Source organism: Chaetodon trifascialis, chromosome 1 (genome assembly GCF_039877785.1).
Source record: "Chaetodon trifascialis isolate fChaTrf1 chromosome 1, fChaTrf1.hap1, whole genome shotgun sequence".
NCBI lineage: Eukaryota > Metazoa > Chordata > Actinopteri > Chaetodontiformes > Chaetodontidae > Chaetodon > Chaetodon trifascialis.
In genome coordinates, this window is record NC_092056.1 from 1,525,606 (window position 1) to 1,545,779 (window position 20,174).

The 20,174-nt window shown below is 42.0% G+C and overlaps 2 protein-coding genes and 2 non-coding genes across 4 annotated transcripts; 3 read left to right on the plus strand and 1 right to left on the minus strand.

Annotated features, from left to right (window-relative positions):
* The first annotated feature begins 9,968 nt into the window (after positions 1–9,968).
* On the plus strand, positions 9,969–13,175 carry rpl12 (ribosomal protein L12). Its single transcript, XM_070969693.1, has 6 exons — positions 9,969–10,120; positions 11,975–12,048; positions 12,300–12,398; positions 12,481–12,562; positions 12,648–12,734; positions 13,024–13,175. Exons 1-6 carry the CDS (start codon positions 10,084–10,086, stop codon positions 13,140–13,142), a joined length of 498 nt encoding a protein of 165 aa, XP_070825794.1. The 5' UTR covers positions 9,969–10,083; the 3' UTR covers positions 13,143–13,175.
* On the plus strand, positions 12,087–12,212 carry LOC139336618 (small nucleolar RNA SNORA65). Its single transcript, XR_011602485.1, has one exon. It is a non-coding gene; the product is annotated as a small nucleolar RNA SNORA65 (small nucleolar RNA).
* Positions 12,811–12,936, plus strand: LOC139336610 (small nucleolar RNA SNORA65). The gene has a single exon (XR_011602483.1). It is a non-coding gene; the product is annotated as a small nucleolar RNA SNORA65 (small nucleolar RNA).
* Positions 13,176–13,211: 36 nt separating the features above from the next.
* On the minus strand, positions 13,212–17,045 carry pole3 (polymerase (DNA directed), epsilon 3 (p17 subunit)). Its single transcript, XM_070969704.1, has 4 exons — positions 16,602–17,045; positions 15,244–15,329; positions 15,005–15,123; positions 13,212–14,781 (listed from the first exon to the last, which is right to left on the minus strand). The coding sequence occupies exons 1-4, from the start codon at positions 16,665–16,667 to the stop codon at positions 14,609–14,611; spliced, it is 444 nt and encodes a 147-aa protein (XP_070825805.1). The 5' UTR covers positions 16,668–17,045; the 3' UTR covers positions 13,212–14,608.
* Positions 17,046–20,174: the final 3,129 nt, after the last annotated feature.

Sequence of the window (20,174 nt, forward strand, 5' to 3'; positions counted from 1 at the left end):
CACACGACTTCATGCATGTGTTTGCATTTAACTAACTGTAATCAGGAGAGAGCCTGTCACTCAAACTTAGAGGATGAGGTGAGCGGCGGGTATTTGTCCTAAACTTCAGTGGCGTTATTACATTTTGTTTCTGTGGAATTGGATAAAGCTTGTTTGCATTTGTCTACCTCCTAAAGTCTCCTGAAAGCTTAAAAAATGTTGCACACGTCCTTTTTAAGGAGAAACAGGAATGTTTGACCAGCGGCGCTGCATTCAAAGACCCACAGAAGTATAATATAACCATCTTTGAACGGTGATGCCTTCACTGACTGTTGTATCTACTGAAGGGTCTTATTCTTCTCATTAAGCAGAAATAGACCATAAATCTATTTCTGCAGTTCATTTTCTTCGGTAACAGCTGTCGTCCACATCTGTCAGCGTGTTCTCAGGTGTGGAAAAGGCTTGAAAATGACACTGAGTTTGAACTGTCTGAGCTCCTCTTTAACCCCAGTACAATCCAGAACTGTAATCAGATGACCTCTGACCCCCCAGGATGATGAATATCAGGGATTACATGATAATCCACAAAAGGAGGGAGGAGGAGGGAAGGCAAACCATAGAGCATGCTGGGATGCAGCGAGCCTGCTGGGAAACGTAAGGATCAATCATGACTGTGACTGTCCTCACTGACTGGAACAGAACTGGCTCTGATTCAGGTTTGACACCATAAAGATCATCCAGAGCATTAAAGGGACAATTTTACTCAGAAAGGTCCGTTTGCTCGTCACAGGAAGAACAACTCTGTCAGTAAATGTTGCTGAATACTTAGATACTTTCATTTAAGTAAGGTTTTGAATGTACTAGTACTTTCAGTACTAGTACTAGTATTTCCATCTTTGGATGGATGGATAGTACTTTTATTGAAGTGAAGGATTTGAATATTTTGTCCACCAGTCTTGGGTGGACATAAAGTTCTGGGATATTTTTAATACGGAACAATTTCACCCACAAATCACCCAGAAAACTTCATCTGAGAGCTGAAATCATGCTGACTCCACTTTCCACAGTGATGTTTCAGTGAAGACCTGCTTTCCTTTCAGGCTTCATCTCTCCTGCTAATAAAGAAAACATGTTCCTCTCTCTCTGTACCAGAACAGTAAGTTTATTTTGGAAGCATTGTTCCCTCTCTCGGAGTTTCAGAGCAGCCGGCGATGAAGACGACAGCCAGCCCTTCATTTCATTTTGTTTGGAAACCTTAAGCTTCTTTAGCAACTTCATTTCCTGATGGTGCTGGAGGTTAACATGGTTCAGTGAAATCTCTCTCACAGAAGAAATTAAAGCAAACTCCTGGGGAATTGCTCTTCTCTCTCAATTTGTGCCGAATCACCAGGAGACCTGTGCAGCGGGGCAACTGATAACTCACCCTTGATTCGGCACAAACAGTCCTCTCAAAGGCTCCTTCATTAACCCCTGCCTCAAATCCCAGTTCTGTCAGGTCTCCCACACTCTGCTTTAAAATGCAGCTGAAGTGTACGTCGTTAACGCGGCGCGTTGGTGCGAGCTTTGCTTCATTAAGCATTCAGGCGTTGTTTGTGCTGCTCCCGCCTGTCTCCTGTTTCTCATAATGGAATGAAGAGAGACAGGAAGTCAGTGGAGCGTCGATGGAGGAAACCCTCAGAAAGGAATCAGATTATATAGGCCAGGTGTCCTGTTACAGTTATCGACCAGCTGCCCTCTCAGCCCCCCGACTCAGCTTACAGGCTGCCTGGCAGATCCTGGACCGACGGCGTCTTAAACCGAGTGCATCCTACTGCGACCGAAGACACAGTCTGCTCCTTAAATATCAGCTACACGACAAAAGAAAACAACACAGAAATTCTCATTTAACTCTTGTTCCATCAGTTCCTGCAGGTACTTTTGATTGCATTAGTCAAGGTTTTGAAAATAAAATACTGTCAGTGTACTTATACTTATACTAGCATACTTATCAGTGCAAATTTGAAGTACTTTACTTCCATTTTATGCAGCTTAATCAACGTCTACTCAACTACATTTATCAAACATCTGCTACTTTTCAGATTAAAATTCTACATGAAAACATAGAAGTTTATAAAATAAAATGCATTTTTACATATTAAACCTTTTAGCTTGTGACTCTTTACGATGGAGCAGTGTGTGTGTGTGTGTGTGTGTGTGTGTGTGTGTGTGTGTAGCTCTTTGTCACATTTCAGAATCAAAACACAAACATATTAATGCATCAGATCTTTGTTTTTTCTTCCTTTCCTATCAATCATCTGACGACCCCTCAGATTTATCTGGCGACCTTCTGGAGGGCTCCGATCCTGACGTTGGGACCCACTGGGCTAAACTAGCTAACAGCTTATAAACAGCAGGAAAATGCTGCTCAAACACTGATGCTTTACAATCTCAGAGTGTCACACAGAATCTGATATCAGGGTTTGACTGCAGAACTTTATACTTTATACTCTCAGAACATTTTGTTGATAATTCTTATGCACGGGATGCAGAGTCTGACGGCTGTTCGGCTGGATTTCACACCTCTGGAAACCAAACCTGGCATCACTTATTTTATCTGTTCTCCACGAAATACAGCGTTCACGTTACAAAGTGATCCACCAGGAACGAATGCGATTATCACTGCAGCGTTAGACGCAGTCCTGAGGTCACCGAAGTGGACGCTCTCAGCTGTTCACACACCAAAGACTCGGTCCACGAAAGTCTCAAAGAGAATCTGCGACAGCCTCAGTTCTCAGCATTAGACGGCCATTAGAGCTTTACTGGAAGAGGCGCCACACTGGAGACTGCTGTTGTCTTAGGGGAAGAGATGCATGATGGGATAAAGGTGATCTTTTGGGACATCAGCGATGTGAAATTTCCCAGAGCTGTCAGAGATTAATGGAGCTGAGCAGAAATACACAGAGCGAGGACAGACTGCTTCAAAGAATAACAAGTTAAAGTCTGTTCTAAAGTTTAACTTAGAGTCTGATCTAAAGTTCAACTTAAAGTCTGATCTAAAGTTTAGCTTAAAGTCTGATCTAAAGTTTAGCTTAAAGTCTGATCTAAAGTTCAACTTAAAGTCTGATCTAAAGTTCAACTTAAAGTCTGATCTAAAGTTTAGCTTAGAGTCTGATCTAAAGTTCAAGTTAAAGTCTGATCTAAAGTTTAGCTTAAAGTCTGATCTAAAGTTCAACTTAAAGTCTGATCTAAAGTTTAACTTAAAGTCTGATCTAAAGTTTAGCTTAAAGTCTGATCTAAAGTTCAACTTAAAGTCTGATCTAAAGTTTAACTTAAAGTCTGATCTAAAGTTTAGCTTAAAGTCTGATCTAAAGTTTAGCTTAAAGTCTGATCTAAAGTTCGACTTAAAGTCTGATCTAAAGTTTAGCTTAAAGTCTGATCTAAAGTTTGACTTAAAGTCTGATCTAAAGTTTAACTTAAAGTCTGATCTAAAGTTTGACTTAAAGTCTGATCTAAAGTTTAGCTTAAAGTCTGATCTAAAGTTTGACTTAAAGTCTGATCTAAAGTTTAGCTTAAAGTCTGATCTAAAGTTTGACTTAAAGTCTGATCTAAAGTTTAACTTAAAGTCTGATCTAAAGTTTGACTTAAAGTCTGATCTAAAGTTTAGCTTAAAGTCTGATCTAAAGTTTGACTTAAAGTCTGATCTAAAGTTTAGCTTAAAGTCTGATCTAAAGTTTGACTTAAAGTCTGATCTAAAGTTCAACTTAAAGTCTGATCTAAAGTTTGACTTAAAGTCTGATCTAAAGTTTAACTTAAAGTCTGGTCTAAAGTCACATCTCAAATATTTCCTCCTGTGACTCCTCAGAGTTTGATATTTCAGGGAATGATGCTTGTTTGCTTTCTCTCGCAGAGTTTAATGAGATTAGCATTCATGTATGTGTTGTGAGTATGGAGCTGGAGCCAGGGGCTGATTAGCTTAGCTTAATAGTTTTAGAGGGAGTTCTAACGATTATGAAACTGGTTTGTCACCTTTAATGTAAAAGCATTTTGTGGTTCCTGCTTCACAAATATGAGGATGTCTTCAGACTGTCTTTACTGACTTACAGTTGTACAATATCTGGTTAATGTCTTTAAACCAGGAGTCACGATAATCCATCCACAGTCTTAATCTCTTTCTTTGTTGCTGCCTTTAGAGGTCTAATCCTTGTTTCTTTGTTTTTTTATTTCTAAATGTCTGTCTCCTTTGAATATCCCCACCTTCATGTTTGAAAAAACAGCCTGAAGTTTAATAAAGCAGTGAATTATCCGACGATACTGCAGCAAACATAAGACAGGTAACATCTTTAAAGCATCAGAGAGGGAAGGTTCAGGCTGCAGAGCGCTAACACATCCGCTGACGACAGTCGAGTCCGTTTCACCGCAGACTTTTTCTTTTTTCACTAATTGGCAGCGACGTCCTGTTGGCATTTTCTACCTGATCAAGCACAAGTCAACAGAGAGCGGAGCCGTCCGTCAACATGGACAACAAACAGGCCACCAACAAGGCAAACAGTGGCGGCTGTTCACATGTTCTCATGTCTGTTTCTGGTTATTCATGCAGCATCTCTGTACAGTCCCAATCTCCATTATCTCTCTGTTTTCATGACCTTTTTTGTCGCATTTGCTAAAATTGCTACAATTAATATTTTTCCACATTAATTTACATTATTAATTAACAAATTATGCTAATTGTTGCTATCAAAATGTTTGTTTTTTTGGCTGTGGGGGACTTTTGTTGCAGTACCGTGAGTGTCCAGGCTGAGTGGTGGCGCTGTATGCAACAAAGAGAATTTACTACATTTATGCTTTATTTATTTATTTATTGAAACCATAGTTAATGGGAAGTGAATGAAGGAGTGATTTCAAACTTAGATTTAAAGTGTCTTTCATTAAAACTGGACTGCGCACGAAATGAAGCCGAGATTAAAGTTGCCTCATCGACTTTCTCCTCTCAAGCTCAATCAGGAAGCGGCTGCTCAGCGTTGGTAACTATCGATAAAGCTGTTTAAAGACTGACTCAGCCGAGGGACAGAAATCCAAAGACAATTTCTTCCCCTCTTTTAAATCCAGTTAGAAGAGACAAGCTGCGTACTTAGCCTTGATCCCTCGACTATAGCTGAGAGTAAGAAAAAAAAAAAATCAATAGCTGAGAGGAAATTGTACAGCAGAGAAATTAGAGCAAAGACCACGAGAAGAGGTGCTGATTGGAAGGAAAACACGAGGAAAAGGTCAAGAAGGACGGGAAGACGGAGGAACTCTGCTGAAATCGAATCATCCCCCGAGCTTAACAAATGAGCTGTCGAAGCGAGTGTGTGTGTGTGTGCGTGTGTGCGTGTGTGTGTGTGTGTGTGTGTGTGTGTGTGTGTGTGCGTGTAAACACTGGCTCCAGGCCCACAGTTTGTTTATGCAGAAATAACAGCTGGCTCTTCACACTGTGATGCCTGTACTCACACACACACACACACACACACACACACACACACACACACACACACACACACACACACACAGGAGTTTGTGTTTGCAGACTTGTGAGGACCCTCGTTGGTGTCGTCCATTTTCAAGGCCTGGTGGCAGAAAGTAAGTAAGTACTTTTACTCAAGTACTGTACTTAAGTATACTTTTGAGGTAATTATACTTCAGTATTTCCATTTTATGCAGCTTCATAGTTCCACTCAACGACAGTTCAGAGGGAAACATTGTGGAAACATATGCTCAGTTTGGATATGATGCATTACAGATTATTCTACATTGTTAGAAATGAAATTATCCAACAATAGTTACAATTATCTTGATTTTAAAGCAACATAAAACGCTGCTTACACGGTAAAAAATCCAGTAATATGAAGTCTCATTAACAGCTGTCATTCTGCTTTTCCTTTTCATACTTTAAATACTTTTTGCTGCTAATACTTCTGTTCAACACAAGACGTTTACTCGTAAGAGAATAATTTTACTGTGAAGTATTGCTAATTTTTGCTGACTTAAAAGGTGACTCAGGTGTTTTCCAACCTGTTTTTCTGTGTTCTTGTGTCCATGTGACTAATGGGCTCATCGATGTGTGAAATTGATCCAGTATTGAGTGAAACCAGGGTTTATTTTGCCGGTGATTGTTCCATCAGTGGAATAATGGATCGAGAAAGTTTTGGTGCGTTTTATTTGGTTTCTGTCAGCTTGAATGAAGCGTGTTTCACACTGATAAAATTACTGATTCTGTGAATGGAGTCTGGTGGCTTTGACGAGAGCGGGGAGCATCTGTTTCTGGTTAAACAAAAAGGATCCTACTCTTCAACAGAAGGCTTTATCTCTGCGGGGATCCTTTCCATAATGTTTCAGACACTTATTATAACCATCTGAGCCTTTCAGTGGAAATAATAAAGACTCTTAGCTGACGTACACTGATGGGTAAGATTGCAGGCTGATTTGCTTCTGCGACACTCTCGTTCAATACTGAACCGTCCCCATTAGTCACTCGGACACAAAAACACGGGGAAAAATAGATAAAACATCCAAATACTTCTTCCACCACTGGCGAGTCCCTCACCTGAACCTGAACCATCACAACCAAAGCTCGACCTTAAAAACTTCATCTTCACACAGTGCTAATGCTCAAACAGTAGGACCTGCCAAAATGTCCACACGAAGCAGGATGTCCTCACTATGATGGTTTAAAACGGATCCTCACAGCGATAGCAATACAAACCCACCACACACACACACACACACACAGAAACAAGAGAATGGTAATTGCATCGCATGCTGCCGTCTCCTCTGCAGAAATGAAACTGGACTCTGTCGTGCCTCATGTTGGTGTAATGTGACATTACTGTACTGGACTAATTAACATGTGACAAACCAGGTCGTTCTCACAGAGAAATACACGAAAAATGAAGACAGGCTGCTTCGTTTCTAATCCATAACTGCCGTCATTCACCAGCACTGTGAGAAACAGGAATATTACAGAACAATAAATCATTATTCATCATGACTACGTGGTCAGAAACAGCATGAAAACTTCTTATCTCTCTGCTCAGCTGCGAGTCCTCGCTCTTCACAAAGAAACACAGAAACATGAAGTCAGCCAGATGAAGCAAAAACAACACGCCAAGAAATGTCAGTAAACAGAAATAGAAAGTTCATCTTCGGCTTTTCAGCAGCAGAAAAGAGAAAAGTGAAACACGTCTTATCTGCTTCCAACATAAAAACCAACATTTAAACTCAGAGACGCTTTCTGGCCATCAGAGCTTAAAAAGGGAATAACATTTCATCAGAGATTATTCAGACGTGACATTTCCTCTGAATGCTGAGGACTTGGTGAAAATACAGATAAAGCTATCCTTTGATAATATGAGCTGTGATTTTCTGACTATCCTCACAGATTTTCATGATGCATATTAAACAGCGCAGCAGTGATGATCTCTGCTTCTCACCCACTTACTCCCTCTTGTGTTCTGTTTCTATTCCTGTAGAGCAGCTCTGAGTCAAAAAGTCCTTCAGGACGCGAACAGGAGAACACAGGTTCTACATGTGACTCAACGCACCAGCCGTGCTGATGCGACCGGCAGCGGCGGCCTGGAAGCATGACGAACACCTGCAGGAGCGAGCACCATCATACGACTTCGTACTTTCATGTCGCAGCAGCGCTCGAGCAGCTTCGGGCCCATTATCCTGATACGGAGGCTGATCATCCACTCAGCACCCACACGAAGCACTTTGACCTCCTCTGAGTTCATGAACCAGTTCAGAAAATAACTTTCCACCGCCGACAAAACCCTCAAAATCCATTAAACACAAGCAAAAAGCCTCACGGTAGCCTGCATTATGTTACTTCAACCAGTAATATTATATCACCACTATTTTCTTATTGTTCCATTTTATTTGGGAATTGAGCAACAAATACACGAAGTAAGTTCATGAAGTGTTGAAGTTGAATTCATTTCTGGTGCTAACAGACAATGAATGTTTGAAATTTGAAATTTGAAATGAATGAATGAAACGTTTCACAGTCGCACAGTGCCGAGTGGAATGAAGGGTTTTCTGAGTCAAGTCTCATCATCATCACTCAGTCTCATTATAAACGTCTTAATGGTCCTCTGAACTTGATTCATCTGGAGGGAAGTTGTACAAAGCAGGAGAGAGCAGTATATGTATGGATATGTGTGTGTTTGTGTGTATACATGTACAGGATATATTTATCTCCATGTATAGCTTATTAAAATCAGTGTTCATACTTAGTTTAGTTTAGTTTATTTTGGTCTTTGGTTTGACACAACAACTCATTGCGCAATAGACTTGACAACACAACATAAATACAGCAGCTGATCAAGGTCCAAGAAAGGAAAACAAAACAAGATTAAACAAATCAAAATAACAAATAAATAAATAACTAAAGAAAGCATTCCATAAATGTTCAAGACCGAAAAGGTGTAGGCTGAAGCATAGCTTATTTCGCCAACCCTTTTACTTCAGAAGAGCCATAAAAAATGTACACCAACGAAGTGTTTCATAAAATCAAAAACGACTCAAATCATATTCAAAAATCAATTATTACCTGAAAGTTTCCAAAAATTGTTTCAAATGAAGAAAAGGTTTCAGCGCCGTCAGTGCAACGACGTTCGGCTTTCACTGGACGTCAAACAGGACGTTTGTATCAGAAGCTGCAGACGTAACAACAGTTTGTTATTGTGTGTTTCTGAGTTCGATGTCTTAGTGTCTTAATCAGTGAAATAAATGTCTGTTTTTATCTCATTATCATATTTTTCTCTTCGCTTTCTGTTGTATCATAACTGCACAGTATCCTGCACGTGTATTATGTAGCACTTTATACTTTTATATACCACTGTTATACTCACTATTCATGCCTATATGCATGTACTTGCATTTGCACATTCACTTATGATTGATATAGATATTGTAATGTATATATTGTGTGAAGCTGTTTGGATGTTCTTTAATTAGTTATTTATTTACTTCCTTTAGTTGTTTTTCATCTGTTTGCTCGTAGTTTCTCTCTGCTGCTGTGAATTTCTTCTCTTTTGTCCTCAGGATGTCACAAACTGGAGCAGATCTGAGGAGAAACAGGTTTATTTAAGCAAAAGCATTTTGTTGCTGTAAATTCTCTGAATCACAACAAACTCACTCAGATAAACACAAGAGGACATTCAGGCGTGAAGCCAGTTACGTTTTCTTAATGCAGAGCTGAAAAACCTGAATGTCTTTGGGCATTAAATGCAGGTTTATTGTACTCTAACACGCGCTGTCATGATGCTGGACTCGTTCAGGTAAATGAACGACCAGGCTTCATGTGTTTCCTGTCAGATTCAGAATGTGATTAAAATGAATCTTAAAGAGGACACGATCAGGACAGTCCAGGACAGATCAGCGCCATGTGGTCGCTTCTGACCTGACAGCAGCGTTTTGCATCAGCTGCAGGCTTTGGATGTCACAGTCGGTCTGGAGGAGATAAAAGCACAATGACCTTTTCCAGATCTACAGATGAGAGGAATGACCTGATCTTGGTTAAATGTCTAAAGTTAAAGAGCAGGACTTCAACACTCTGTTCAGCGGAGCATCAAAAGACAATTCTGCACCAGAAAGTACAGAAAGTGCACAAAGGTTACAGCTCTGCTTTTAAACATTATCAAATAAGACACCCGGATGACATGAGAGAGCATTAATAGAACTTACTATAATGCCTACAATGTGTGTCAGTGTTTTGTTTTGTTGCACACATTGTGTTTATCAAAACATTATTTCATGTTTGTTGTTTTTTATATGTTGTTTTTTGAGCTCCTTTCAGCTTCAATTCATGACGAAATGAAATAAATATGAAAGTATAAAACCTGCAAAAACAAACCATAAAAAAAGAAAAACTGTTGCTACAGTGGTGACGCTACCCTACGTCACAAGAACGGAATCATGGCCTCTCGCGATACTTGGCTTCGCTATAAATCCCTCCGCGGCCTTAGCTCGGCCTTTCTTTCTCCCTTTAGCGGTGAAGGTGCAACAGTAATCGGTCGTCCCGAGTCCGGGTTCATCCGACACCCTCACCAACCAAGCTGAACTGAGCTCAACCTCCACAGCAGCAACATGCCTCCTAAATTCGACCCCAACGAGATTAAAATTGGTATGTTTTCAGTGTCAAGTGGGTAATAAAAGAAGTTTGTTCACAGCCAAGATGGAGTCGCCCTTTCCCGGCTGCCTCCGTGTCTGCCGGCCTGTGAGAAAACGGTAAAGATGGGACACAAAAATCGACTGAGAAAGCAAGACAGATTTAATTCTACATTTCTGCATGTCTAAATGTTTTTATCGGGCGAAATGTGGTGGGTTGGATAAGAAAATTGGGATCTAATGCGAGCTACTTGTGAATCCACGTGGAGCGGCTGTAGCTTCCGTGCTAAGCTAGCTGCTAACAGTAATTTGCTAACGTAGCACAGCGAGTGCTGGAAAAAATCAGTTTAAACGTGTCAAAATCCATATTTTTAATGTAATTTCTACTGATTTTTATGAGGTCATTGATTAACGTTTCTTTTGTATTTTGTAATTTGTCATCCGTTAATTATTGATGAATGACCGGATTCAATCGATTCGTTGATGGTTAATATAATAATTCGTGACAGTTTTTGGTACTAGTTAGATTTCAGTATATTTTGATGGTTTCAGTAATCCTGTCCTTAATATCAACACTCAGCATATTGAATTTAACAGTTCTGATCATTAATAAACAGGGATGATCAATATTCTCAGCTTCAGTGTGAGGATTTATTTCACATCTGAGTTCAGTCAACATCTGACTTTTGGATGATAACAAAGATGAATTAATCACTTTCAGCATTGGTATGTAGATTGTAAACACCTCATTGATTAGCCAGAAGTAGAAAACACGACTGGTGTCTGAAGTGATCAGTGTCTTCAAATTAGAAAGTTCATCATCAATTAGAAGTTATTCATTCAGATGGATTCACTTTCTGTGACTGGAAATATGAGCCAACTTTAATCTCTTCAGTCAGGTTTCTGGATCTACAGTCATTTCATGTTATGATGCAGCCATTAGTTTACCGACAGAACGACGTCATTGTTCTATGAAACGAGCCAAATGATGAAGAGTGATTTGTAAAAACCAGCTCTTTTCTTATTTTGCTGCATGTAGGTGTTTTCAGTATTATTGCGTCGTATCCTGTTTGGATTTTTGCATATTTATCAGATGAGTACCTCGATATTTAACGTGATCGTGACTTGGCGCTGCTCGTATGTCCACCAGCTCTGGGCTCAGTGGTATATTTGAGAACTTAGTTTAGGTTTCTTGAGTCTGCAGGTTGTGATTTTAGTCCTGTAATTGAGAAAAAACTGAAACAAATGTCAGAATTTTAATGCACATGAATCAATTTTACGAGGAGCACTGAAACCGAACGGCTTCAGAGCAGCTAACTGCAGGTTTTTAGGTCTAAAATAATTGAATGTATCATCAAAATTAGATTCAGAGCATTGGACAGTACAGTTTTTATAGTTGACAGTCATATTTAACCCTTTGTAGCAGCAGTAGTGTTAAAATGCTTTTGCACACAGCGCTGATGTTCAATGGCTGCAGCCGCTGGAGTCATTACTCTTTATTAATCCCCCGTTAGTGAAGGTTTTACAGGCAGCAGCCATATGAAACAAGACAGAGGGCAATAAATACAAAATAGAAAATAAAAATTGACTAAATACACACGTTACAAAAAAATATTTAAAATATTGGTGATTGGGAAAAACTTTTCATATTTCACAGTAGATAAAACGGTTTGTGCACAGCGTGGCGTGAACAAGGTAATATTGAAGAAAGTATGTAATATATCATGGATGTAATGGCAAGATGTGGAAACATAATCACAGGTGAGCTGTGATGTGGAATAACTCCAGGCGTGGTGTCGCTGCCGTGCTCGGTCTGTCGGTGGCATTCGTCAGCGTGAAGCCGTTAATCGAGGTGTTCTTTGTCTTTCAGTGTACATGAGGTGCACAGGAGGAGAGGTCGGAGCCACCTCCGCCCTGGCCCCCAAAATCGGACCTCTGGGTCTGGTGAGTATAACGAGTCTCAGCATGAACCGAACGAGCCTCCCGCCACTACGCCCGTCCGTCAGTGACTGAGCGTAATCCAGTGGAGGCTCAGATCGACCCGGCTTTAGGAAACAGGCCTGCTCCAAACCGATGGACAGCTCTGTGCCGAAAAGTCTGGAACAAAAACTGTGTGCCGCTAACCTGCAGCTTTAACACTTCAGTCTTTTTGCGTCTGTAACTGCTGATCTGAACGCATCGCTTTCTCTCATCAGTCTCCCAAGAAAGTTGGTGACGACATCGCGAAGGCAACCGGCGACTGGAAGGGCCTGAGGATCACCGTGAAGCTGACCATCCAGAACAGGCAGGCGGTGGTACGTTTCCGTCCAGATGCATCCAGCTGTGCGGAAAAAGGCTTTGTGGAGGCGGCGGGATGACGTGACTTTTGTTTTTCAGGTGGAGGTCGTTCCCTCTGCGTCGGCTCTGATCATCAAAGCTCTGAAGGAGCCTCCTCGCGACAGGAAGAAGGTCAAGAACAGTAAGTGGCCGCGGCGTCGTGTGGAAACGCTTTTTAACAGAGGAGGAAGGTGAAGTGTTCTCTAACCAAACCTCCTCTCCTTCAGTCAAACACAGCGGCAGCGTGTCCTTCGATGAGATCGTGAACGTCGCTCGCATCATGAGGCCTCGCTCCATCGCCAGGGAGCTCTCTGGTAAGATAAACGGCGGTTTATTGGCCTTTTCACAGCTCGCCTCAGTGGGCAGATGGTCTTCGTCGCCGCTCAGCCTCCCGCCACTACGCCCGTCCGTCAGTGACCGAGCGTAATCCAGTGGAGGCTCAGATCGACCCGGCTTTAGGAAACAGGGCTGCTCCTAACCGATGGACAGCTCTGTGCCGAAAAGTCCGGAACATGTCGCAGAGCTCGTTCATCATTTTATCTTCATGTTAAAGTGGAGCACAAGAGACTTAAAACGTTAAATCTGCTTTATTTTCGCCTTCAGGAACCATCAAAGAGATCCTGGGAACCGCTCAGTCTGTCGGCTGCACCGTCGACGGACGTCCTCCCCACGATGTCATCGATGACATCAACAGCGGCAAAATTGAGTGTCCATCCGAGTAAACTGAGGACGGAAATAAAATGTTGACAAACTGAGCGCCTTGTTTTCTAAATGTCCTTTTTTTTTTTTTCCACTTATTAGACGAGAAAGCAGTGGACGGACGGACGCTCCGGGTTTATATTTTGGTCATCCTGTCAGACGTGACGTTATGCAAATACTTTAATTTGAACAGTTCGGGGTCATCAGTAAAATACTGAAGTACATTTAGCTTACATATATTCAGGTTTCCATCACAGTTTAGCTCTGGCAAATGTGAATTGTGGGGAAAAAAAAAGTTTGATGCAGAAAACTTTGGTCAAAGTGATCAGATGAAGAATTTTATTATGAAATTTTAATAAATCATTTTAACAGCCCAGATCAAACATTAAAAACTTAAATGTTCGACTCTCAGTCTGTAGTGACTGAGCCTGTGACCCACTAATGTAAGTACTGCAGTATTTCTGTATTTGCAGTATGATGAACTGGGTGTCTGTGGCAAAAGTATCAAGCTGCAGTCAATGCAGATCACTTCCTGCTGCTGCAGCTTCAAGTTAAAAGCATTTAACTTGCCAAACATGAGCTGACTCTTATTTTGAAATCTACAGGAAATGCAGTGTTAGTGAGCTTTACACTGACTGCTGTCATTCAAGAAAACAGGTTCTTTACATCAGTAAGATTCAACGCTGTTGTACTTTTTATACAAAATATTTATTGAAATCTCAGCCAGTAATATTCAATCCTACAAAAGTATAAATGGTTCAAAAACTCAGCAGACAGGAAACAAAAAGGCCTACAAGCTCTGTGGTCTGTTTCTCACATTCAGTCGTTACACGTTTGCTGTTTGTTTCTAGTATTTTGTCAGATACGTGTCAGTACGCAGGAAGAAGTACTGAGGTTTCAGCTCAATCCTCAGACTCCACCTCGATCCTCAAATCTGAAGCGTCGTGTGATTTTGTCAAAGCTAACATCAGATTTCCTTCAGGAGCTTCCTGCTGTGAATCTTTTCTGCTTTTAGACCGTTTCAGTTCTTCTCGTGTTCAGACGGCGTTTAACATTTGAAGACTTCTGTGAAATAAAAGAAGGGATTTCTAAACGTCTCGGGGACTGTAAGTGTGCTTCTATGGAAACGTTTCGAAGCCCTTTTCACACCTGGCGTCTGGCTGGCGGCTTCCTGCGTTCTCGCTCCCTCCAGCCATAAAATCGGACGTTTTAACGAGCACGATCAGTTTCTTTGTTTAACTTCCTGTCAATGAACGCTAACTACTGGGTTTTATTTAAAGAGAACAGTGTTTGTATCAAAAAATGAGGAAAAATACAAAATGAACGGAGACAAAGAAGAGACGCGTGATGGAGCAGGAGCGGCTGCACCTCCCCAATGCTGCTGCAGTGTAAACCTGTGATTACCGAGCGTCACTTGAACGCATCGTGTCCAGCCGGCCTCAAAGGAGGTGACGGGAGTGCATTTCGTTCATCGGCCACGGGAGCTTCGTCAGTTCTCCACCTCCTCCTCCTCGGCTTCGTTCTCAGCTTCAGGTTCCTCCTCCATGCGCTCCTCCTCTTCCTCCTCCCTGCTCTTATCATTGTCGGCGTCGTTCTTCTTCTCTTTATCTTTGCGCCTCTGCTCCGACACCTCCTTCTTTCCTTTCTGGCCCTTCTTGTACACTGTGGAGGAACACAAAGCCACCGTCAGCTGGAGACAAACCACCCGAAGCTCAGGTCACAGGTGGACCACAGGTGTACCACACCTGCAGCTGCAGGTCGATGTGACAGGTTCGACCTGGATTGGATGCACCTGTGTTGCTCAGTGAGCTGCGTTTTAAAGTGTCTGCACGTGCACTGAGGAACAACACGAGCTCGTATTTTGTGTGTTTTGAGACGCACTGACCCTCCAGAGCTTCTCTCAGAGGCTCCAGGAATCGCTCGAACTCCATTTCCTCCATCGCAGCCAGAACGTCTCCTGCATTCAGAGTTTTCCTCTTTGCTTTCATGGCAAAGTTGTTCGCACTGTGACGAGACAAACAGAAAAACACATCTTTTATTCAGGGAGTCTCCTCCGCGTTTGAAGTGAGCTCAGCCAAACTGAATTTTGTGAATCAGGACTCGACTGTGGGCTTTTCTTCTCACCAGGATGTTGCGTACAGCACGAACACACTGGCAGCTTGGGAAATGGCTCTCCGTGCTTCTTTCGAGACGTTCACGCCATCTGGGAGCTGTTGAGAAAACAAACGGAGCGGAGGAGTTTATCTCAAAGCTGCAGCCTAGAAGAGATTCAGCTGCTCAGGATGACAGCATCTCAGCACGAAGGACGCCGTGAACAAACATCAGCTTTCAAGAACAAACGCCTTTCATCAAGTCTCTTTAGGTTTTTTATTTCATTAATAAAAACACTGAAGTATAGTTTGAATAGAAATCACTTTATTCTCCTTTATACTAAGAATTAATAAAGTTTTGAGCAAAGAATTACACTGAGAGACGATTTCTGCTTCAGGGAATTATTCCCCACTGAATGAAGCACTGAGAATAATGAATCCAAGAATATGAAAGTAAATCAGAGAACATCAGGCTGCACCTCAAAATAAGAAACCGCAGTTTGGAAACATGAACTTCAATAAGATGAATGAACAAACCTTATACTGAGGTTAACAAGGATGCTGGTGAAAGGCTGACAAAGCAGATGAAGTCATCTGACTTCCTAAAAACATTCACTTTTCTTAGAAACTGAATGTTTGACATTGATTATTATTGTCATTTCAGTTTTAAAGTTATTTCAGGGGAACTTTGTGAGGGTGCAGAGATTACATCAAAAACGGGATTAGCATATGCAAGTACTGTATTTACTTAAGGTACTTGTACTCTACTTAAGTACTCTACTCTCTACTCCACTGTATCTCAGAGGAAATACTGTCCTTTGAACTGCACTACGTCTCTTTGAAGCTACAGTTGGATTCCAGATTAGGACGTGACATAAAAACACAGGTGATAATCTGTTTGTCTTTGCCAGCAGCTGTTTCACACGAGCTTTCTATCATTTACTGCAAAGTCATGTTGAGTGTTTCAGACTTGAATTCATAAATACAGAAAATGACAACACATTTTTGTGTTTCATAACTGTTTTTGTTTTGTTTTTTTTCCTCGGGGATCAATAAAGTATTTCTGATTCTGACCCCTCACACTGACCTGCTGACTCTTTGGAGGGGCCGGACCCCCACGTTGAGCACCACTGGACTGAACTAGCAAACTGTATATGAAGTACTGTAAAGTGGTGTGAGTAGTACTGTAGTTCAGCATTAATATAACTGTGTCAGAATGACACATCAGGGCAGGCGTTTTACTGCAGAACGAGTACTTCTACTACACATTACAAGTACACTTTGTGATAATACTTGTCTGTTTTTACTTCGTGAGGTTACGAATGGAGGCTTCTTCCTTGCAGGGAGTGTTAGCACACTGAGCTGCTGCTCTGAGCGTCTCTGCGCACTCACCGCCTCCTTAATGATGCGGGTGATGACCGCGTTGGGAAGGTTCAGGTCTTCTGGCCTTTCTGCCATTTTCACCGAGTCCACCGAGTCCTCCACCGAGTCCTCCACGCGCGTGCTCACCAGCGTCAGCCGCGGTTAACGGCTGCCTCTCGTGCTGCTCGATGCTAGCTGAGTAACAGTGTTGTTAGCCGGAGCTAACGCAGCAGCTAGCTGCTGTGAAGCTGCTCGTTCAGTGTCGGATTACCGCCCAGCGGCTGAGAGCCGTGGCCGTCAGTTACAGCAGGAGACGCTGCTATCGATCTGATCGATCAGTTTGTCTGATTGATCCGTTCAAATACTTTCTGGAGTCGCTCGCGCGTCCAACAGGACCGATTTGTTTTGAGACGTTTCCCGCGAACCTTCCAAGCACGAGCCCTCCTCCGTCAACTTTCAACTTTCAACTTCAACCCCTGACGTGTGCGTGACGTAGCTGACTGCTACGTAGTTCACAGGAAATAATATTTTTTTTAAACTAATAAGAAATGCTAATACAACGCACACGTCGTTAAATTTGTGGTGTTAGTTTCAAAAACAAGGAAGTATTCTGTCCCTTTACTTCAGTTAAAGTACTAATATCACACTGTAAAAGTACAAGTAAAAGGCCTGCTTTGAACATGTTAATGAAGTAAAGTATATAAGCACAACACTACTTACTTCTTTTACTTTTCTGTCTGGTCTCTTTAGATCATTGTGTCTCCTGTGTCTGTTGTCCTCTTGTCCCTGGTTTCTTTAGATCATTGTGTCTCCTGTGTCTGTTGTCCTCTTGTCTCCAGTCTCTTTAGATCATTGTGTCTCCTCATTCATGTAAAGGCAGGATGTTCCTGTTGGAGTTGGTTGAGGTGGAGCTCATCTTCAGGTATTTCGTAAAGGACTCAAACTAATGATTCTTTTCATTCTGAATCAATCTGCTGATTATTTTCTCCATCGATCGATCGATTGTTTGGTTTGGAAACATTGTGAAAATAGTGAGAAATGTGGTCACAGTGAGCCCAAAGCCTTCACCATGTTTGTTTGGTCCAACCAACAATAAAAAACTCTCAAATTAAACATACACAGTCAACTAAATGATTAATCAACTGCTACTGTTCTGCTGTACTGTATACACTGTTGGGTAGTTTAACGGAAAATGACTAACTAGCTGTGAGTGTGAGTTGATAGATAACATCATGTGTTTCAAGACCACAGCCAGTTATCAATGAGTCATATTGAGATGTCGCCCATCACAAAGTCATTCAGAGGATAAACCAACTGGAACGATAAGGCTGTAATTCTGTGAAATCTCATCAAAACACCAAAACCAACGATGTGCTCATCCACTCTGACTTCCTGTGTGAGGTGCTCAGCTCCATTGGTTCCCATTGAAGCCATGAGTCTTTAACATGAATGTAAGTTCTGTGTGTGCTCCTTTGAGCCATTGACCTCCATTAGAAACATGTCAATGAGCCTCACCGTTGCTCCTTCATTCATGAACACACACACCGTAGTTTATTCTGACTCACACACACACCATCCTGCTGCCACGAACACTCACTACAGCAACAGATGTGGATTCATCCACCGCTGAAAATAGTCCCGACAGATGCTCTATTTCCCCGTTTTAGGAGCCTTTCTTAAAACCGACAGTATATATCTGTGATGCGTTTTTAAAGACTTACACCTGCAGCAGGAATGAATGGAGGGAAAGCAATGAGAGACGCACCAACATACTGTAAGTCTGGGTCTTGTTGTGGGACACATTGACAGTAATGGAGCCCGGTGATCATTTCTGTGGTGACGAGACGTCTTCACCTCAGCATGTGTCTCTGGACCCTGAGGACAGAGATGAACTGTGAACATGAAACGCTGCGCTGGCAAACTGACATTAGATCACTGAGGTGATGATGCTTCCTCTCAGGGAGTCCCACATTATTTGATGTGTACAAATGATTATTAAAAACCTGGACTGGGCAGACTTCCAGCTCAGCTTACACTTCATTACAGAGAGGAGAAGGTCAGGGCTCGATGGGAGAAAAGGTATTTAGGTGGTTTCCATGGTAGCTGGCTTCCCTACAGATGCGGGAGGCGATGCAGCCCACACATTGCAAACCACTCTGTGGAGTAGGGCCGTGCAATGAAAGGCGAATTTCTACGCCCACCAGGTTCAAGCGTCTGTAGCTGTTCCTGCAGCGCTGCAGGATACTGAAGTTTCAGCTGCGTCGTTTGTGTTTCAGTCGACGTTAAGGACCAGTTAATATTGTGTTCACGTCTTTGCTCTGTGCACAAATACTCACTTCATCATTTAGAATACATCAGGTGACGCTGAAGAGACATGGATGAAAAACAAAATTCAATAAACATAACTTAACATTTCCACTCACATCAGTCAGTGTCAGATCAGTGTTTCAACTTACCAAAATACGTGTAAACAGACAAAACAGAAGCAAATGAAGAAAACACATACTCGTACTTTACGTGAGTCTTTTCTTCTCATGACACTTTCTGTCAGCTTTATAGCTTCTTGGCAAATTAGGATTTTTGCACCCAAAAAATATAAGAGGCTTGTATTTTAGGGTGTTTAGTATAAATTAAACTACCCGACAGTTTATACAAGCACAGCTGAAACGATTGGTTGATTAATTAGTCGACTGACTTTAAAAGAATCTGTTTCCTTTGATTTGAGTGTGTTTGTAATAACGTCGAGCTTTGGACCAAACAAACATGGTGAAGGCGTCTCTTTGGCCTCACTGTGACCACATTTCTCACCATTTTCAGATTTTTCTCCAAACCAAACGATCAATCGATCAATGGAGAAACTAATCAGCAGATTCATCCAGAATGAAAAGATTCATTAGCTGCAGTTCAACAAATATTTAACATGAACGCATGAGTGACTGGACGGTCTCCGCCAGGTGTGTGCGGGGCAGGTGGGCTGGTGGGAGGGGCACCGGAAGTGAGGGACAGGCTGTTTGCAGTGTGTTTGTATGTGAGCAGAAATGGAATGAAGGAGAGACAACACGCAGCTTCAAACACACCAGACATGGAAAGCGACAATTTCAACGCGAAAATAACAACAAAAACCCGGAAACTGGAACGTGACCGCCACGTAGGAGGTCCGAGCGGAAACACGAGCCAGACTGAGGAGGCAGCTGTTGACCAGCTGCGCCCCCTGCCGGTCAGCTGAGAGGAGTGAAGAGGAGCAGGCAGACAACACACACGCACACACACACACACACACACACACACACACACACACACACACACACACACACACACACACACACACACATTCTTTTACATAAGTAACACTTTAAGTGCAGACTTTTTACAGTGTGTTATAAGGAGGCTGTTTTTACTTCAGTAAAGAACCTGAACACTTTCTCCTCCACAGCGTCTCTCTGCAAAGACAAAAATAAACATCGTCTGGACAGAAGAAGGCTCCAGATCAGCCTGTCATCACTAAGTCAAGGCCTGAAGATGTGTCAGCCTCTGCAGACCAGGACAGAGTTCAATGCAACATATGAAGCCCAACAGCGACGACCTGAACCAGTTTGCTCCCAC